The 18407-nt window shown below is 52.9% G+C and overlaps 1 protein-coding gene and 1 long non-coding RNA gene across 14 annotated transcripts in view; one reads left to right on the top strand and one right to left on the bottom strand.

Annotated features, from left to right (window-relative positions):
* Positions 1-39: 39 nt before the first annotated feature.
* On the bottom strand, positions 40-4834 carry LOC144580582 (uncharacterized). Of its 4 annotated transcripts, none has more exons than XR_013530465.1 (5): positions 4754-4834; positions 1651-1769; positions 1024-1240; positions 635-723; positions 40-102 (listed from the first exon to the last, which is right to left on the bottom strand). It is a non-coding gene; the product is annotated as an uncharacterized LOC144580582 (long non-coding RNA). The 4 variants fall into 4 exon arrangements; XR_013530463.1 differs by lacking the exon at positions 4754-4834 and adding an exon at positions 2336-2511; XR_013530464.1 differs by lacking the exon at positions 1651-1769 and having other exon boundaries at positions 635-747.
* Positions 4835-5525: 691 nt separating this feature from the next.
* LOC118150987 (mesoderm induction early response protein 2-like) overlaps positions 5526-18407 on the top strand; it is a 28510-nt gene continuing 15628 nt past the window's right edge. For 2 of the 10 annotated variants that reach the window (XM_078358209.1, XM_035290036.3), the window contains exons 1-6: positions 10006-10180; positions 10585-10727; positions 15113-15238; positions 15969-16092; positions 16637-16728; positions 17446-17515. In XM_078358209.1, the coding sequence (XP_078214335.1) occupies positions 10039-10180; positions 10585-10727; positions 15113-15238; positions 15969-16092; positions 16637-16728; positions 17446-17515 (697 nt within the window). In that variant the 5' untranslated portion in view covers positions 10006-10038. Of the gene's footprint in view, positions 5828-8948; positions 9033-9898; positions 10181-10584; positions 10728-15112; positions 15239-15968; positions 16093-16636; positions 16729-17445; positions 17516-18407 lie in introns of those variants that run through there. The other 8 variants (XM_078358205.1, XM_078358204.1, XM_078358206.1 and 5 more) reach the window with 8 other exon arrangements.

The following is an 18407-nucleotide window of genomic DNA, read 5'->3' as shown; positions in this document are numbered from 1 at the left end:
ATACCATATTTTCTTTCAGACAGTTCTTCAACATACCACATTTTCTTTCGGATAGTTCTTCAATGTGTTTATGTAGATCGGTGATACCATCACTGCATTTCTCTGAAAATTGAGCAAAGGTTGATTGTCAATAATACATCCCTATGTCAGAGCAACATTAACATATGATGACGTATTTCCTATATTTTACTTCTCAACAGTCCATATCATTTTACTGCTTTTGAAAACATTTTTCCCTTTTGTCGTGGTTCTTATAATTAAATTAGAGACTGTGAGAAAAGTTTTAAAGTTTAGTATCTTTTTTTTATCCTTTTAATTTCTGAAGAGGAAGAGGGCAGAAAAGATCAATCAAATTAAATAAGACAACAAGGAGGTCACAATGAGAATGTCTCCAGGGGTCTTTTAGCAAACTTCCTAAAACACGTCTCAGCTGTGTGGAAATAAGACTTTACAGCAACCAGTGAGGTGATGCAGGCCTGTAATCCTAGCACTTAGGGAGCAGAGGTAAGTGGATCGCTTTGAGCTGAGGGCAACAGAGAAGAAACTACCGTCCTCTCCCCCACCTTCCGCTACCCCCTCCATGTCCCCATCTCCTCCAAAAATACAAAACTTAGCCAGACATGGTGGCAGGCACCTGTAGTCCCAGCCACTCAGGAGGTTGAGGTAGAAGAATCACTTGAACCCAGGAGACAAATGTTACAGGGAACGAAGACTGCAGCCAGCCTGTGCAAAAGAGCAAGACTCCATCTCAAAAAAGAAGAAAAAAAACAAGTTTCAGAGAAACCCCAAAGCAAAAATCCCAACCCTTTTCCTTCCAATCACTGAAACACCAGGAAGGTCTAATAGTTTTGCAGCATACCTGTAATAGGCTGAGAGTGACCCCCCAAGATGCTCATAACCTAATCCCAGGAACCTGTGAACATGACTTTGCATGGTAAAAGGGGCTTTGCAAATGTAATGAAGTTCAGGACTTTTGGCCAGGAAGATTATTCTGGCTTGTCACAGTGGGGTTGATGTACTCACCCAGATCCTTATCAGAACAGAGCAGGTGATGGAGAGCGATGGGAAGTGTAGTGTTGGAAGCAGGAACCTCCAGTCATTCAAGAAGGGCAGCACAAGCTGAGGAGTGCAGGAAGCCTCTGGGGTCAGGAAACTCATTCTCCTACAGAGCCTGGGAAGGTACCTGCCCTGCTCCCACCTTGAGTCAGTGGGACTGACTTTAGAATTCTGGCCTTCAGAACTGTAAGGGAATACATCTGTGTTGCTTTTTTTTTTTTTTTTAGATGCAGTTCTGCTCTTTTTACCCAGGTTGGAGTGTGATGGCACGATCTCGGCTCACTGCAACCTCCGCCTTCCAGGTTGAAGGAATTTTCCTGCCTCAGCCTCCTGAGTATCTGGGATTACAGGCATGCACTACCCGACCCAGCTATTTTTGTATTTTTAGTAGAGATGGAGTTTCTCCACGTTGGTCAGGCTGGTCTCGAACTCCCGACCTCAGGTGATCCACCCGCCTCAGCCTCCCAAAGTGTTGGATTACAGGCATAAGCCACCATGCCCAGACACATCTACGCTGTTTTAAGCTCTAAGTGTGTGGTAATTTGTTGCAGCAGAAACAGGAAACTAGTATCGTAGTGAAGCCTCAAAACCCACCTGAAGGGGCGGGGTGCAGTGGTTCATGCCTGTAATCCCAGTTTGGGAGGTCAAAGTGGGCAGATCACTTGAGGTCAGAAGTTTGAGACCAGCCTGGTCAACATGGTGAAACCCTGTCTCTGCAAAAAAAAGAAAAAAAACTAGCTGGTGTGGTGGCACATGCCTGTAATCTCAGCTACTTAGGAGGCTAAGACATGGGAACTGTTTGAACCTGAAGAGGGGGAGGCGGAGGTTGTAGTGAGCCAAGATTGTGCCACTGCATTCCAGCCTGGGTGAGAGAGCCAGACTCCATCTCAAAACAAACACAACCCCACCTGAAGAAAGTTTCCAGTTTGGTCAGCAGTCCCCCACCCAACCCCCAGAAGTAGACCTTTCCTCTTTATGGTTTTTTTTTTTTTGGAGATGGAGTCTCACTCTGTTGCCCAAGCTAGAGTGCAGTGGCATGATCTTGGCTCGCTGCAACCTCTGCCTGCCTAGATCAAGCCATTCTCCTGTCTCAGCCTCCTGAGTAGCTGGGATTAGAGGCAAGCACCACCACACCTGGCTAATTTGTGTGTTTTGAGTAGAGACAGGTTTTGCCATGTTGCCCAGGCTCTACTCAAACTCCTGTCCTCAAGTGATCCACCTGTCTCAGCTTCCCAAAGTGCTGGGATTACAGGTGTGAGCTATGGCACTCAGCACTTACCAAGGCCTTTGACAGCATGCTTCTCCAGGTGATCAGTCCTTGTCTGGTCTGGCTCTGCCACACTCTCCACCACACCAAGTTGGAATCCTTAGCTACTTTTCAGAAGAGGAGGGTGTGTACTTTAATCCCGGCTTGGTATGGTTCAGATCTGCATTTAACTCATGGAACCTGGCTGCTTCCCAGGCCCCGGAGGAAAAAAGGTCTCTCCGTGGATATGATACAGGATGAGCCAAGACCATGCTGCTGCACTCCAGCCTGGGCTACAACAGTGAGACTCCATCTCAAGAAAACAAAAACAAAAACAAAAAAACAAACTCCTTCTAAAAGAAAAACAAAGACAAAACAAAAACAAATGTGGCATGGCAAAGAAAATAATTACTGTGCTAAAGACAGTTTCATAGAAAAAAAAGACAATAAAATAAGCTGTCTTTTTAGATTAGTATAGTAGTTATTCTTATTTTACAGCTAAACAAATGAGCTCAGGGCAAGTGTGGTGGCTCACACCTGTAATCATAGCATTCTGAGAAGCTAAGGCAGGTGGATCATGAGGTCAAAAGATCAAGACGATCCCTGCCAAAATGGTGAAACCCCATCTCTACTAAAAATACAAAAATTAGCTGGATGTGGTGGCACGTGCCTGTAGTCCAAGCCACTCAGGAGGCTGAGGCAGGAGAATCACTTGAACCCAAGAGGTGGAGGTTGCAGTGATCCAAGATGACACCACTGCAAAAGAGCAAGACCCCGTCTCTAAAAAATAAAAAATAAATAAAATAAAAGAGAAACCGGCTCAGAGAATGTTATTTGATTGGACCATGTTGCATCTCTGGACAGTGAAGCTGAGAGCAGACTTCATGTGTAACTCCCCCAGCCTACCAGGGTGCCTCTCATAAAAAGAAGACATCTAAATTTGGCCTAATATACAAAGATGCTGGAACGGTCAATTCTACATACAGTACTTCCATGTTCATCAAGGGAAACCTTAAGGGAAGGGAAGGTGAAAATGCTTCTAGAAGGGACTGGACACCAGTGACCTTACTTGTTGCCTTTCGGCTCTTCCTCCAAGGCTAACAGTCACCTGAAACTACTGACTGATCCAATCAACGGGAGAAAATGGTACCAAGGTTACCAACATCAGGCAAATTCACTTGAGGACCTATGTGTGTGCTCTGACAGACTAAAACTGCTTTTGTAAAGGATACTGTACTTCAGAAAAACATAATCACATTAACAACTAATAACACGGTAAAATGCTGTTGTGTTAAATGCTACTTTAGAAAAATATGCTCAAATGTAGGGAAAAAAACTGTGATAGAAAACTATGCATCAATTATCTAGCTAGCCATCTAGAGACATGGTCTCATTCTTTTGCTCAGGATGGAGTGCTGTGGGATGATCCTACTCACTATAGACCTGCTCCTGGCCTCAGGTCATCCTCCTGCCTCAGCATCCTAAGTGGCGGGGGACACAAGTGGACACAGTACACCTGCCTTTTTTACTTGTTTGTTTTGTAGAGTCAGGGCTTCACTACATTGCCCAGGCTGGTCTCAAACTCTGGAGTCTCGCTCTGTCAACCAGGCTAGGGTTCAGTGATGTGATCTCGACTAACCGCAACCCCTGCCTCCTGGGTTTAAGCAATTCTCCCATCTCAGCCTCCCGGGTAGCTGGGACTACAGGCATGTGCCACCACATGTGGCTAGTTTTTGTAGAAACCGGGTTTCATCAGGTCGGCTACACTGGTCTTGAACTCCTGATGTCAGGTGATCCACCTGCCTTGGCCTCCCAAAGTGCTGGAATTACGGGTGTCAGCCAGGAAGCCGGGCCTCGGACTTTGGTATTAAATAGCCTAACCCAAGTGGGGCGCCTCGGCTCACACCTTTAATCCCAACGACTCTGAAGGCCAAGGTAAGAAGATGGCTTGTACTCAGGAGTTGGAGACCGGCCTGGCAAAATGGGAGCATCTGCCCCCTCCATCTCCACAGAAAAATACAAAATGTTAGGCCAGGCCTGCGCTGTGCCTGACTCATTTTTGTATCTTTTTGTAGAGACGGGGTTTTGTCCTGTTGCTCCCACCTCGGCCTCCCAAAGCGCTGGTATTACGGCCCAGGCAGCCTCAGTTTTTCTTTAAGCAGCCCCCCAATGGGGCACGCCTGGATAGTTTTCTTTTTTATTTTTTTAAGACAGGGTTTACCTCAGTCTTGCAGCCTGGAGTGCTGTGGGAGAATCACAGCTCATCGCAGCCTTGAACCCTGGGGTTCAATAGGTGGGAGGCTGAGGTGGGACTACAGAAATGGGGTCCCCCGGTTTGCCAGGCTGCTCCTGAGCTCCTGGCCTGAAGGAAACTTCCCACCTCCCCAGGGTCCGGACGCACTTTCTCTATTTTTAACCACAGAAACAGGGTGATGGGTCGGAGTCTGTTACCTCCCCTTCTCCAGCGAGCAGCACACAGGATGCAGCGGGAGGTGGAGGTGACCAGGCTCTGCCCTGCGGAGAGGACAACCCAGCTCCTACCTCCGCGTGAGGTCGCCAAGGTCCGCCTCTGTGACGTCGCGGGAGGCCCATCTCTGTGCGCCGGAGGAGCCCCGCCTGACGTTCCTGGAGGCAAGTCGCCGTGACATCGCGGGAGGCCCGTATGTGCGCCGGACGCCCGTCGCCGTGACGTCACTGGAGGCCCGTCTGTGCGCCTCAGGCCCGTCGCCATGACGTCGTGAGAGGCCCGTCTGTGCGCCGGAGGAACGCCGCCTGACGTTCCTGGAGGCACGTAGCCCGTGACATCCCGGGAGGCCCGTATGTGCGCCAGACGCCCGTCGCCGTGACGTCACTGGAGGCCCGTCTGTGCGCCGCAGGCCTGTCGCCATGACGTCGTGAGAGGCCCGTCTGTGCGCCGGAGGAGCGCCGCCTGACGTTCCTGGAGGCACGTAGCCCGTGACATCCCGGGAGGCCCGTATGTGCGCCAGACGCCCGTCGCCGTGACGTCACTGGAGGCCCGTCTGTGCGCCGCAGGCCTGTCGCCATGACGTCGTGAGAGGCCCGTCTGTGCGCCGGAGGAACGCCGCCTGACGTTCCTGGAGGCACGTAGCCCGTGACATCCCGGGAGGCCCGTATGTGCGCCAGACGCCCGTCGCGGTGACGTCACTCGAGGCCCATCTCTATGCGCCGGAGGAGCGCCGCCGTGACGTCGTGAGAGGCCCGTCTGTGCGCCGGAGGCAGGTCGCCGTGAAGTTTTCAGAGGTCGGCCCCTCACGCGGAGCCAATAGGATGTAGCGGCGGTGCTGCTGGGTCTTCTAGGAGCGCTCATGCTCCTAGAAGCCATTGATGGAAGCCGTTGCAGAGCGGGCACTTACGCGGACACAGGCTCCCGACTTGCTGCCCTCACCCAGAAGCTCCAAAGAGGAGTTTTGTTTTTTTTTTTGAGACAGAGTTTCGCTTGTTAACGCAGGCTGGAGTGCAGTGGCAAGATCTCGGTTTACTGCAACCTCCGCCTCCTGGGTTCAGGTAATTCTCCTGCCTCAGCCTCCTGTGTAGCTGGGATTACAGGCGCGCGCCACCACGCCCAGCTAATTTTTTGTATTTTTAGTATTTTTGTGTTTTCCTTATCGAGTTGTTTCTATGTTCTTATCAAAGTTCTTTATATGTTCTCAGAACAAGTTCCTTACCACACAGATGACTTTTCAGATGTTTTCTCTGATGTTCTGAGTTGTCCTTTTACTTTCTTGATGGCAGCCTTTGAAACACAGAAGTTTTTAATTTTGGTGAAGTCGTTTGTCCATTTGTTTTTTTGTCACTTTTCATTTTGGTGTCTTGTCTAGGAAACTGTTCAAATCCAAGGTTACAGTTTCTTACCCCCGCATCTGCAGATTCCATCAAAAGCTTGCAAATATTTATTCCTATATTTTCTCCTAAAAGTTGTACGGTTTTAGCTCCTGTATCTAAGACCTTTGATCCATTTTGAGGTCATGTTCACATATGGTGTGAGATAGGTCCAGCTCCATTCTGTTGCATGTGGATATTCAACTGTCCCAGCACCATTTGTTAAAGACTGTTCATTCCCCCGTGGAACTGCACTGACACTTGTTGACTGTGAATGTGTGAGTTTATTTCTGGGTTCTCAGTTGTTTCATTGATCTTTGTGCTATCCTTACAGCAGCGCCACACTGTTTTGATTGCCATGGCTTTGTGGTGAGTTTTGAAATCAGGAGGTATTCTCTTTCAAGATTGTTTGGGCTGTTTCGGGTATCGTGAGCTTCCATTATGCTTTTTGGAATCAGCTGGTGGGTTTCTGTGACGAAGCCAGCTGAGGCCCTGATGGGGATCGTGCTGAGCCTGTCTGTGAACCCATCGGTGTGACACCATCTTGATGCCTTCTCAGCCATGCACACGGGATGCCCTTTCATGCACCAGGATCTTTCCTTCAACATACTTGGTCCGCTCAGGGGCTGTACCCCTTTCATGCTTCTCTGGATGCTATTGTAGACGGAATTGTTCTTTTAACTTTCTTTTAGTATCGTTCGTTGCTTTTACGTAGAAACAAAATGGATTTTTATGTGTGGATTTTGTCTATGCAGCCTTGCTCAACCCACTTTAGTTTGAATTGCTTTGTAGATCATGTCACCAGCACCAACCAGCACAGAGATAGTTTTACTTCTTTCTTAACAATCTTTCTTTTTTGGGGGGGGTCAGAGTCTTGCTCTGTCACCAGGCTGGAGTGCAGTGGCACGATCTTGGCTCACTCCAACCTTTGCCTCCTGGGTTCAAGCGATTCTCCTGCCTCAGCCTCCTGAGTAGCTGGGACTACAGGCGCGTGCCACCACACCTGGCTAATTTTTGTATTTTTAGTAGAGACGGGATTTCACCATGTTGGTCAGGATGGTCTTGATCTCTTGACCTCATGATCTGCCCACCTCGGTCTCCCAGGGTGCTGGGATTACAGGCATGAGCCACTGTTTCTGGCCTTTTTTTTTTTTTTTCCTGAACTGGAGTCTTGCTCTGTTGCCCAGGCTGGAGTGCAGTGGCACAGACTTGGCTTACTACAACCTCTGTCTCCCTGGTTCAAGCAATTCTCCTGCCTCAGCCTCCTGAATACCTGAGATTACCAGGCACATGTCACAATACCCAGCTAATTTTTTGGTATTTTTAATAGAGACAGGGTTTCACCATGTTGGTCAGGCTGGTCTTGAACTCCTGACCTCAGGTGATCCACCTGCCTTGGCCTCCCAAAGGGCTACAACCAATCTTGGTTCTTTTTATTTTATGTTCTTGTACTGACTGCACCCTGCAGCTCTCTGTGGCGCGTGAGAGGTGAGAGTACACATCGTTTATGCGCGGTGGCTTAGAGAGTGCATCCAGCCTTTCACTGTTGAGGGCTGTGCTGAGTATGGTTTTCCCTAGATGCTCTTGGTCAGATTGAGATGTTCCTTTCTGTTCTGAGGTTGTTGGGTATTTTTCATTATGAAAGGGCGTTGGATTTTGTTGAATTGGACGTGTTGAGATAATCCTGTGTTTTGGTTTTTTTATTTTATTGATGTGGTGTGTTATAGTAATTGAGTTTTGGTGTTGAATCAACCTTGCATCCCTGTGATAAATCTTACTTTTTCGTGGCTTATGATCGTCTTTATACATTGCTGGATTCAGTTGCCAGTATTTTGTTGAGGGTTTTTGTGTTTGTGTACATGAGCGATGTTGTGGGTTCCTGCGGTGGTTCATGCAGCACTTTGGGAGGCCGAGGTGGGTGGATCACTTGAGGTCAACAGTTTGAGACCAGCCTGGGACAACTTGGTAAAACCCTGTCTCTACTGAAAATACAGAAATTACCCAGGCGTGGTGGTGCGCACCTGTAGTCCTAGCTACTCGGGAGGCTGAGGCAGGAGAATCACTTGAACCTGGGAGGCAGAGGTTGCAGTGAGCTGAGATTGTGCCACTGCACTCCAGCCTGGGTGACAGAGCAAGGCTCTGTCTCATAAAGAAAAAGAGAGAGAGAGAGAGATTGAACATTGTAATAATGGTCACTTATGGTTTTGTTGGCCCTTTTATAAAAAAATGGAGGTAATTTATAAAACATAAAATACACCTACTTTAAAGTTTATAATTCATTGATTTTTAGTGTGTCCACAGTCACGCAGCTTTTGACTCCAAGTCATTCTGTCATCCCCATTAGCAGTCACTCTCCCACCGTCCCTCTCCCTGGCTCCTGGCCCCCACGAGCCCCTTTCTGTCTGTGGATTGGTCTGTTCGGACCGTTCTGTATCAGTGGACCCCCTGCCATGGCCGTTGGTGTCTGGCTTCCCGTACAGCGCGTGCTGTTCTTGAGCTTCGTCCAGTTGCAGCATGGGTCAGGACAGAGGCCTGTGTGTGGGTGGTTTTCAGTGTCACGGGATGCATGTCCTGCCTGGGGCGAGACGGCCTTCACCCTGCAAGCGATCCTGGGTGGGAGGTGGCACTGGTGGCAGCCCACGTGTGTGCTGCACCCAGTGCCCTCCAGCCCTCAGAGGCGGAGACAAAGCGCCTTCCCTGCTCACCGAACGGGCTCTGACCAGCGCTTGCTCTTGGCTGCCACCCTGTGATGTCCAGCAGCAGGACTTGGACCAGCTGAGCTAACCCTGCTTCTCTTCCTTCGCAGGCCTCCTCGCTGGGGAGGCAGAGCCCTCGCGTGGTCTCCTGCCTTGCACACAGCCTGTGCCCTGGGGCTTGCAGACAACAGCAGGTACCTTCCTCCCTCCTCCCCCCACCCAGGTCTGCCAAGCCCTTTGTGGCTGTGAGAGACAGAATGCCCGCTGGGCCTGGCTGAGCTGTGACCAGCACCCTGGCTTCCAGAGTCCAGGGTGTTCCAGCTCCCACCCGATCAGATGGAGCTGTGGGGAGCATGGTCAGGACTCCATCTTCCTGTTCTCTAGCAGAGGCAGGGAGCCCAAGCCACCCAAGACCATCCTCAGAGCCCAGACCCCCAGCAGAGGACCCAGGCACAGGCCTGCACCAAGCTGAGGGCCACCTCATCTTGCTGGGGTGCTGGGAAGGGGGACTTGCTGAAGGATGGGGGCTGGAGAAGGCGGGGTGGGGGAGACAGGCAGAACCTGGTTCCCTGCACCTCCCTGCGCCGATTCTGCTTGCCGGAGGGGCATCGAGGTCCCAGGCCACCTTCTGGCCACCTGTGCTGGGCCCACAGGGTGGAGTATGAGTGGACCAGTGTCTCAGTGACTGTTCCTTCTTCCCCTTGCTGCGCTCCCGTGGGCCAGGTGTAGGGCTGCATCTCTTCATGGCATAAAACTCATCCACACCACAATCTCCAAAGAAGGCACTGCTGTCCCTATTTTCCCTACATGGCTCCTCCAGAGACGCCATGGCCACTGAGGGTCCAGGTGTACCCAGGCGGGTCCAGGTGTACCCAGGCAGCTCTAGGTCATTCTCTCACTCGAGTGAGGCGCCTGCCACCAGGGTGTTCCACGTCCTGCAGCTGCCTGTTCTGTGCGTGGGCTGTGCGTGCTGCGCCCCTGTGTGTCCAGCCACGCAGGCTCTGTGGCTCCCCTTCTAGAGGCTTCCTGCCCTGGACTCCCGGCCCTGGGGCCCCCAGCCTTGGACTGCACTGCTCCTTGTCTGGATTGATTGAATCCTGGCTATTTCCTTTTGTTTGTTTTAAAGTTTGAGTAATTTGAGACTAAACATGGAGAGAAATGGTGACACACCCCAGTTCTTTTGGGGAAACCCTGGGTCTGATGACAGCCATCGTCTGTTGGTCTGTGTGTGTTGCACAGCAGCTTCATGTGGCCCTGCAGGTGGAGCGTGAGGGACTGGCATTGTCCAGGTCCCACCGGCACTGCCCCTGTATGGTCCTTGATGCTGTGCTGACTCACGCAGGTGAGGGTTCAATATCACCTGTTTCAGGAGCTGTGGAGCCCGGCGTGCACCCAGCTCCATGAGTCCTGCTGCTCCCCCTGCCATAACGAGATGGGTGTCTGTCTTCTTCTAGTCTGCGCTCTCCAAATCCTCATAGACTTCCCTGTTCAGGAAGACAAGCAGTCCCTCAGAAAGACACCCCTCTTAAAAAAAAAACCCTTGGAATTAGTGTGTGCAGCTCACCAGCTGTGCCCCTGTGTGCTTGAGTTGTGGGGTTTCCCAGTGGGGACTCACGTGGGAGGCTGACCCTGCGGTGCAGAGGGTCTCACCCCTAGGGCTTCCCCTGCCCCAGGCATCCACAGTCTCTGCAGGGTGGTTGGGACAGGCGGGCAAGGCGCTCACCTGGGCTGCCGTCTTCTCCCCAGCGGTGTCCATGGGCTCCGGAGACCATCAGTTCAACCTCGTGGAGATCCTGTCACAGAACTACAGCGTTGAGGGGGAGTGTGAGGAGCCTTCGAGATGCTCAGACAAGCCCAAGGAGGAGCTGGAGAAGGACTTCATCTCCCAGGTACTTGGCTGAGGTATTGGGTGGAGCCCTCTGGGATCAGCCTCACAGTTTCTGTGCAGTCAGATTCATGTTGGCAAGTGCCAAATTGTGCCTCTTTCTGCAAAGTGCCAGGCACCATCCGAGGAGCTGCACTCACTGGTGACCGGGTCTTCCATGGGCTCTCTGAGCAGCACGGTGGCTGGGCATTAAGCCAGCTGCTCTCAAACCCTCTGGTCTCAGAACCCAATTTGTACTCTTCGTAATTCTTGAGCATTCCGAGGCAGTGTAGACTGGGGAAAAAAATTACTGAGCGTTTTGGCCAGGCGTGGTGGCTCACACCTGTAATACTAGCACTTTGGGAGGCCGAGGTGGGCCGATCACCTGAGGTCAGGAGTTTGAGACCAGCCTGGCCCACATGGTGCAGGAAAAAAAAAAAAGAAAAAAAAAAACAAACAAATGACATTTTGTCAATTTTCCTTTACTTTCTTAATGAACTTGGTTAGAAAGAAAAAAAGGCTGGGCATGGTGGCTCATGACTGTAATCACAGCACTTTGGGAGGCTGAGACGGGAGGATCATCTGAGGTCAGGAGTTCCAGACCAGCCTGACCAACATGGTAAAACCCCACCTCTACTAAAAATACAAAAATTAGCTGGGTGTGGTGGCGCACGCCTGTAGTCCCAGCTATTTAGGGGGCTGAGGCAGGAGAATCACTTGAACCTGGGAGGCGGAAGTTGCGGTGAGCTCAGCTGAGCTGAGATGGCGCCACTGTGCTCCAGCCTGGGCGACAGAGCAAGACCCTGTCTCAAAAAAAAAAAATTATTGAGAGGTTTAAGGAGCTTTGCTGATGTGTTTTATCTATTGCTTTTTCACTACACTAAAAGTTAAAGTTGACATGTAGGAATACTTATTTGCTAACTCATTTTAAAATGACATGAATAGGCTGGGTGTGGTGGCTCATGCCTGTAATTCCAGCACTTTGGGAGGCCAAGGCGGGAGAATCAGGAGGTCAGGAGTTCAAGACCAGCGTGACCACCATGGCGAAACCTTGTCTCTACTAAAAATGCAAAAAATAATTCGCCAGACATGGTGGTGTATGCCTGTAATCGCAGCTACTTGGGAGGCTGAGGCAGGAGAATTGTTTGAACCTGGGAGGCGGAGGTTGCAGTGAGCCAAGATTGTGCCATTGCACTCTAGCCTGGGTTACAGAGCGAGACACCATCTCAAAAAATAAAAATAAAATAGCTTGAACAAGTCAGTTATGTGTTAATATAAATATTTTTTTGAAAATGAAAGAAAACCTCTGTGTTCCAAAAGAAAAAAGAATTAGTGAGAAGAATGAGTTTTTCGTTTTCCAGATCTCTTTGAATGTAGATGCATATATGAAAGTCCAGCTTCTGGTCTTTTTTTTTGACCAAGTCTTGCTCTGTTGCCCAGACTGGCGTGCACTGGTGAGATCTCGGCTCACTGCAACCTCCGCCTCATGGATTCAAGCGATTCTCCTGCCTCAGCCTCCTAAGTAGCTGGGATTACAGGTGCATGCCACCATGCCCGACTAATTTTTTTTTTTTTTGTATTCTTAGTAGAGACAGGGTTTCACCATGTTGGCCAGGATGGTCTCCATCTCCTGACCTCATGATCCACCCGCCTCAGCCTCCCAAAGTGCTGGGATTACAGTCATGAGCCACTGTGCCTGGCCTAACCTTTTGATTTTATTTTTGTAGAGGTCTTGCTGTTTTGCTAGGTCTGGTCTCAAACTGTTGATCTCAAGCAATTTTTCTGCCTGGGCCTCCCAAAGTGCTGGGAGTGTAGGTGTGAGCCACCATACATGACTCAAGTTCTTTCTTTCTTCTTTGTTTTGAGACAGAGTGGGGTCCTTTTGCCCTGACTGGAGGGCAGTGGTGCGTTCTCGGCTCACTGCAACCTCCACTTCCCTGATTCAAGCGATTCCCCTGCCTCAGCCTCCCGAGTAGCTGGGACTACAGGCGCCCACCACCGTGCCCAGCTAATTTTTGTGTTTTTAATAGAGATGGAGTTTCACCGTGTTGGCCAGGCTGGTCTTAAACTCCTGACCTCAAAGTGATGCTCCCACCTCGGCCTCTTATGCTTGGATTACAGGTGTGAGCCATGCCTGGCCTGCTTCTGTCTTTTAAGGGAGATGTTAGTCTGTTGTGATAAGGTCTTATGGTTGAAGTACAAATACAGCCTCATACAGATCCATTGTTGAACAAGGAAGGCGTATTTAAGTTTTTCAGATATTGGTGGGTGATCTTCGATGCTACAGCAAAACTCAGCCAGTGGTAGTTTTGTAAAGGGTAGTTGTGGAGTGGAGTCTGAGACCATTACCAGCGAACCTCACAGTTAAAGAGGCAGAGAAGTCGGTGCATGGGGTCCCGCAGAGTGGCTTCCGGTGCTGGCTCTCTTCCTGGCTCGCGTGTCCTCACATGGTGGGCAGAGAACCCGAGGGAGCCCTCTGGTGTCTTTCTTAAAAGATTACTAATCCTGCTGGATCAGGGCCCCACCCTCATGGCCTCACTGGACCTGAGTCACTTCTGTAAACGCCTCGTTTCCAAGTACAGTCACGTTGGGGGTTAGGGCTAACGGTCAGTGTCACTGCCGGCCTCATCACAAGTTTTGTAAATGTTGAAATTTGGCAAGTTCATGTTGTCAAACCCAAGTTTGTCAAAGTCTTGAGTTGTACGGCTGCAGCAGTTACAGCCAGCTGTTTCCGCTGAAGCAGCAGCCCCCGTTGCCTGCCTACGAGGCTCCTGTCTGAGCGGCTGTAGTCCGGTACTCCTCAGATGAAAGGACGGGGAGGGCCCCTTGCCTCGCCGCCCATTCCACGCGCTTCCTTGAGGGAGCCCTCACTCTGGTAGGCAGCAGCCGCTCTGCTTCCCATGCCCTCACGCAGAACATGGAGGCGCCTGCTCAGGATGAGACTTTACAGAATATGCCCGCCATCTTCTGAAGTGAAGCTGGGGAGTTTGCTTTTGGTCTGTGAGGGATGGGTAGTGGTGCCCTGACCGCGGCTTCCATGGGCGCTGGGCTCTTGCCAGCTGCTGGCGCGGCACCATCAGTGTGAGTGTGAGTGAGTGAGGCCCAGCACGGAAACCGTGGCTTGGTGCTCTTTGGACAGGGCTTCACCCGGGGCACCCAGGGGCCTTGGGACCACCGTGTCAGCCCTCCCACCTGCATACTCCTGGCGGTCATGGGCATACAGAATCTGTCTGTCCCCCGGGTCCTGTGAGAACTAAGGGGGGACTCGGTATGGACATTCCACCTGGGGAAGGGCTGGGAATGGGCCAGGAGGTTCTTTGTGGACTTGAAGCCCCAGAATGAGTCTGGGCAGGAGCTGGGGTGGAGGGGAGGGTTCAGGAAGGTGGGTGCTGGGAGTGACCCCCAGGGCCGGGTGGAGTCTGGGAAGGCAGATGTAACCTCAGTGGTGTAGAGGCTCGCTTGAGGGGGAGCATGGGGATTTGAAAGCAGCACTGGAGAGGATGATGTGTCTTCCTTCCTGGAGTTACGTGCCCTGTTTCTACTTCTGGGCATGCTGCATTGGCTCAGCGTCAAACCGTGTTCATCACGGTGCTCTCATTCCAGTTTGTGATGGCGAATTCTCTGGTTATTCATTTTTGACCCAGTGTGAATTGACAGCTTCTCCATTATATTTATGAAGCATCCATCTGGTTGTGCAGTTTTCTTCTTCTTTTTTAATTTTTATTTTGAGATAGAGTCTCGCTGTGTCGCCCAGGCTGGAGTGCACTGGCGCAACCTCTGCTCACTGCAACCTCTGCCTCCCGGGTTCAAGTGATTCTTGTGCCTCATCCTCCCGAGTAGCTGAGACAACGGGAGGCACACAGCTTATTTTTAGTGGAGACGGGGTTTTGCCATGTTGCCCAGGCTGGTCTTCAACTCCTGGCCTCAAGTGATCCGCCCTCCTTGGCCTTCCAAAATGCTGGGATTACAGATGCGAGGCCCTGTGTCTGGCCTGTCTATGTAGTTTCCTGAGGGTTTTTTTTTAAGCAGGAATAAATGTCAGATTTTACCAAACGCGTCTTCAGGTTACTTTTTTCCCCTTTGATAAAACTGATGTTGAGTTAAAATGGTAGCTTGCCAGGTGTCACACCATCCTTGTATTCCTGTCATTCACCCTGTGCGAGGAGGCACTGGGTAGGGTGGTCCACTCTTCCTGGCTGGTGACCCCTGTGTTCCAGTACCTCTCTGAGGGATTGCGAAGGGGCTCAGGCTGGGCCTGAGCTCTGGCTGGGGAGTGCTTCGTGGGGGGAGCTGCTGTGGGTGTGTCAGAGTCGCCCTGGTTGTGGCCAGCAAGGCTCAGGTGAGGGAGAGGGGACAGGAGCCCCCTGAGTAGTCCCTCCTGATGGGGCCCTGTTCCCCTCCCCAATTCAGAGCAGCGACATGCCCTTCGATGAGCTGCTTGCACTCTATGGCTATGAGGCCTCAGACCCCATCTCAGAGTGGGAGAGCGAGGGTGGCGACGTGGCCCCCAACCTCCCAGTCATGACCCTGGACAAGGTGAGTGAGTGCCCTTCCTGGAACTGGCTCCCAGCAGAGGTGCAGGGACCCGGGGCTGCCTCTCAGCAGGGGGCGTTCAGTGAGAGAAGCACAGAAACCCCCAGAACAAGTAGAATGTGGCCACCTGTACCACTCCATCGGGGTTGAAATGGCCATGGGCATGAGGCTGGACCCTGGCCTTAACCCCGGGCCACATGTCCTTCTGACGTGGGCGGGTGGAGGGGCAATTGGGGCCTGTCCTGGAGAAGTGCACCTGGGAAGGCAGAGGAACCGTGACCTGGCCGCCTCCCCGGGACTGGGCTCTCTGACATTAGGTACCCAGAGGTCACTGCTCAAGAGTTGGGCATTTGGAGCAGGAGAAGGCTGCATTGCAGAAGGTCCACACCAAATGCGTGGCCAAGAAAGAGCCACATGCTCTGGGCGGTGCCCAGTGGCGGCTCTGACTGTTCCCAGCTCTGGTGGCTGGGTGTGGGCTCCCCTTGCACTGTGCACCCTCGGGTGCCTCCAGCTCCTTATCTGAGTCATGGGAATAGCGCCCCACGTGTCCAGTTCCGTCCCTGCTTCCCTCCCCCCAACACTGCCCCCTCGGCCACCTCCATTTCCTTTTCTGCAGAATGGGTGTCGGCCCCACGTGAGCCACAGGGAGCCCTCAGCCTCTTCACTGTTGTTATGGCTAGTGTTACCCTGAGACTGCTGAACTGTAAAACGTTCTTTACTTTTTTGTTAAAAGGAACAAATAGTGAAGGATTTGCTTTCAGGGGAAGAAGAGGAAGGGCCGCAGTCATCTGCTGACGACCTCACCCCGTCCATGACTTCCCACGAGGCCTCCGACCTCTTCCCAAACCGGAGTGGATGTAGGTGACTCTGTTCCAATCCGCTGCTGCGCCCAGGCCCCTGGCCAGGCAGGGGTGATGCTGAAGGGTCCTGGGGCTGGTGTGGGCCAAGAACTTGTCACAGATGAGGGCGGCTGCCTGGTGGGAAGCGTTGGTAGCCCAGGGGGTGCCTCGCTCTCCCCCACCCTGGCCAGTGAGCAGGGACTCTCGGAGTGATTCAGTTTAGACAAGGGACAATGTGTTGGTTCTCATAGCAGAGCTGGAGACGGCACCCCCATGACCGTCCTCCCCCACAAGCCTGTGCGCCAGCTTTTCTGGGAGCTGAGGGCTCAGGCCCAGCGGTGCAGCAGCAGTGTGGAAGGGAAGGGAAGACCTCTTTCTTCAAAGTGCATCCAGGGTCCTGGGTTCTGTGCCCATCCACATCCCGGTGTCTGGCCAGGGAGGGGGTCAGAGCCTGGGGATCAGGTGGATGGAGAGTGGGAGTGGAGGGTCTTTGCCTGGAGAAGGGGCTGTGCAGGCCGCCAGCAGTGGAGACCCTGAGGGACCTGCCTCCGTTTTCCCAAAGCTCGTTTCCTGGCTGATGAAGTCAAGGAGCCTGGCTCTTCTGCCTCCTCCGACACTGAGGAGGACTCCCTTCCTGCCAACAAATGTAAGAAGGTACGTGGCTCTGCTTCTCCCCAACCTCATATCGACCGCAGTCACCACAGCGGGGTCCTGCTGAGCCCTCTCCCTGGGTATGTGCCCCTTCTCAGAGGAGGGACGTGCTGCTTGACCCTGGGGTGGGCTGGGACCGGAGCCCTGGCTCCTGCTGCTGACCCAGAGTGTCTCTCCTCTGACATCCTGTCTGGGCCTGCCAGGCCAGTGTCAGGGCACAGCCTTCTCTCACACACCCAGGCCTCTGCCTCCCATCCTCAGACCCCAGAACTGGCATCAGCAGGTCGATTGCACACATGGGTCTGGGGTCTGAATGGCGGCCCCTCTGCCTGAGCCTGCCACAGCACATGCAGCCAGCCTCCCTCCTCTGCTGGTGCTTTCTCAGTGTCATTGCACACATGGGTCTGGGGTCTGAATGGTGGCCCCTCTGTCCGAGCCTGCCACAGCACACGCAGCCAGCCTCCCTCCTGTGCTGGTGCTTTCTCAGTGTCATTGCACACATGGGTCTGGGGTCTGAATGGCGGCCCCTCTGCCCGAGCCTGCCACAGCACACGCAGCCAGCCTCCCTCCTGTGCTGGTGCTTTCTCAGTGTCATTGCACACATGGGTCTGGGGTCTGAATGGCAGCCCCTCTGCCCGAGCCTGCCACAGCACATGCAGCCAGCCTCCCTCCTGTGCTGATGCTTTCTCAGTGTCCTGATTCCCAGGCCCTTGTTTGCAGGAGATCATGGTGGGACCTCAGTTCCAAGCTGACCTCAGCAGCCTGCACTTGAACCGGCACTGTGAGAAGAGTAAGTGGGGCCTGGGGCGGGGAACTCACTTCTGCAGGGGAGTGGCCTGGTTGGGTGGCAGATCGTTGGACAGTCCGAGGGGCCCAGCCTGGTCAGGTGCCCGCCCTCTGTAGCTTGCTGGGCAGCCGAGCCTGTGGCTGCGGTGGGCCTGTCGATGCCTGCCCCTGCCCACTCTGCCCTGCTCTGTCCGTCTCTTGGGGTCTGCTCCCGTCACCCTGTGCAGGCAGACCCTCGGCAGTCCGTCCTGCCCCGCCCTTGACTCCAGCCGCCTCGCCCCAGCCGGGCCGCTGCCTTCTGCCCCGAGGTGCCTCCTCAGGAGCCCTGGGTCAGACGGGTTCTCTGGAGAGACCTGCTGGGTGTCCTGCGGCTTCCCCTGCCTAGCTCCCCCGCTCTGCAGGGCACTCCCTGTCCTGGACCTGATCTTTGTCTCTTTCCCCCTGGAGTTCAGAGCCAAGCCGCTCTGGCCCCTTCCAGGAGTGGCCTCACTTTCACACTGACTTGGGTCTTGCCTAGCCCCGGAGCCCTGTAGGCCCTGGGCCAGTGCTGCTAGCTCAGGAGCCTTCTCCAAGGTGATTCCGTGGCTGGGATGGACCGTGTGAGAGGAGGACGGAGGCAGGCAGGTGCAGCCAACCTGGGACATCCAGAAGGCAGGGTCAGAGGGGACACGGGACCCTCACCCAGAAAAGGCACCTGCTGTCACACTCTGGGTGGAACCCTGGCCTTGGAGCCTGTCATCAGGGCCCTTTCCCAACCCTGACTCACCCCATGAGGGTGCCCTGTCCTCGGCAGCCAGCACTGCTTCAGCCATGGGATGCCGCCAGCCTCTCCCACTCTGTGTGATGTCTGTGCTGTTGGAGTCATCTGCGTGCTTGTGTCTCATGTATTGTGCTGT

This window comes from Callithrix jacchus, chromosome 20, assembly GCF_049354715.1.
Source record: "Callithrix jacchus isolate 240 chromosome 20, calJac240_pri, whole genome shotgun sequence".
Classification (NCBI taxonomy): Eukaryota; Metazoa; Chordata; class Mammalia; order Primates; family Cebidae; genus Callithrix; species Callithrix jacchus.
Note: the sequence above shows the minus strand (reverse complement) of the source record. Positions and strands in the feature narration are given on the sequence as shown.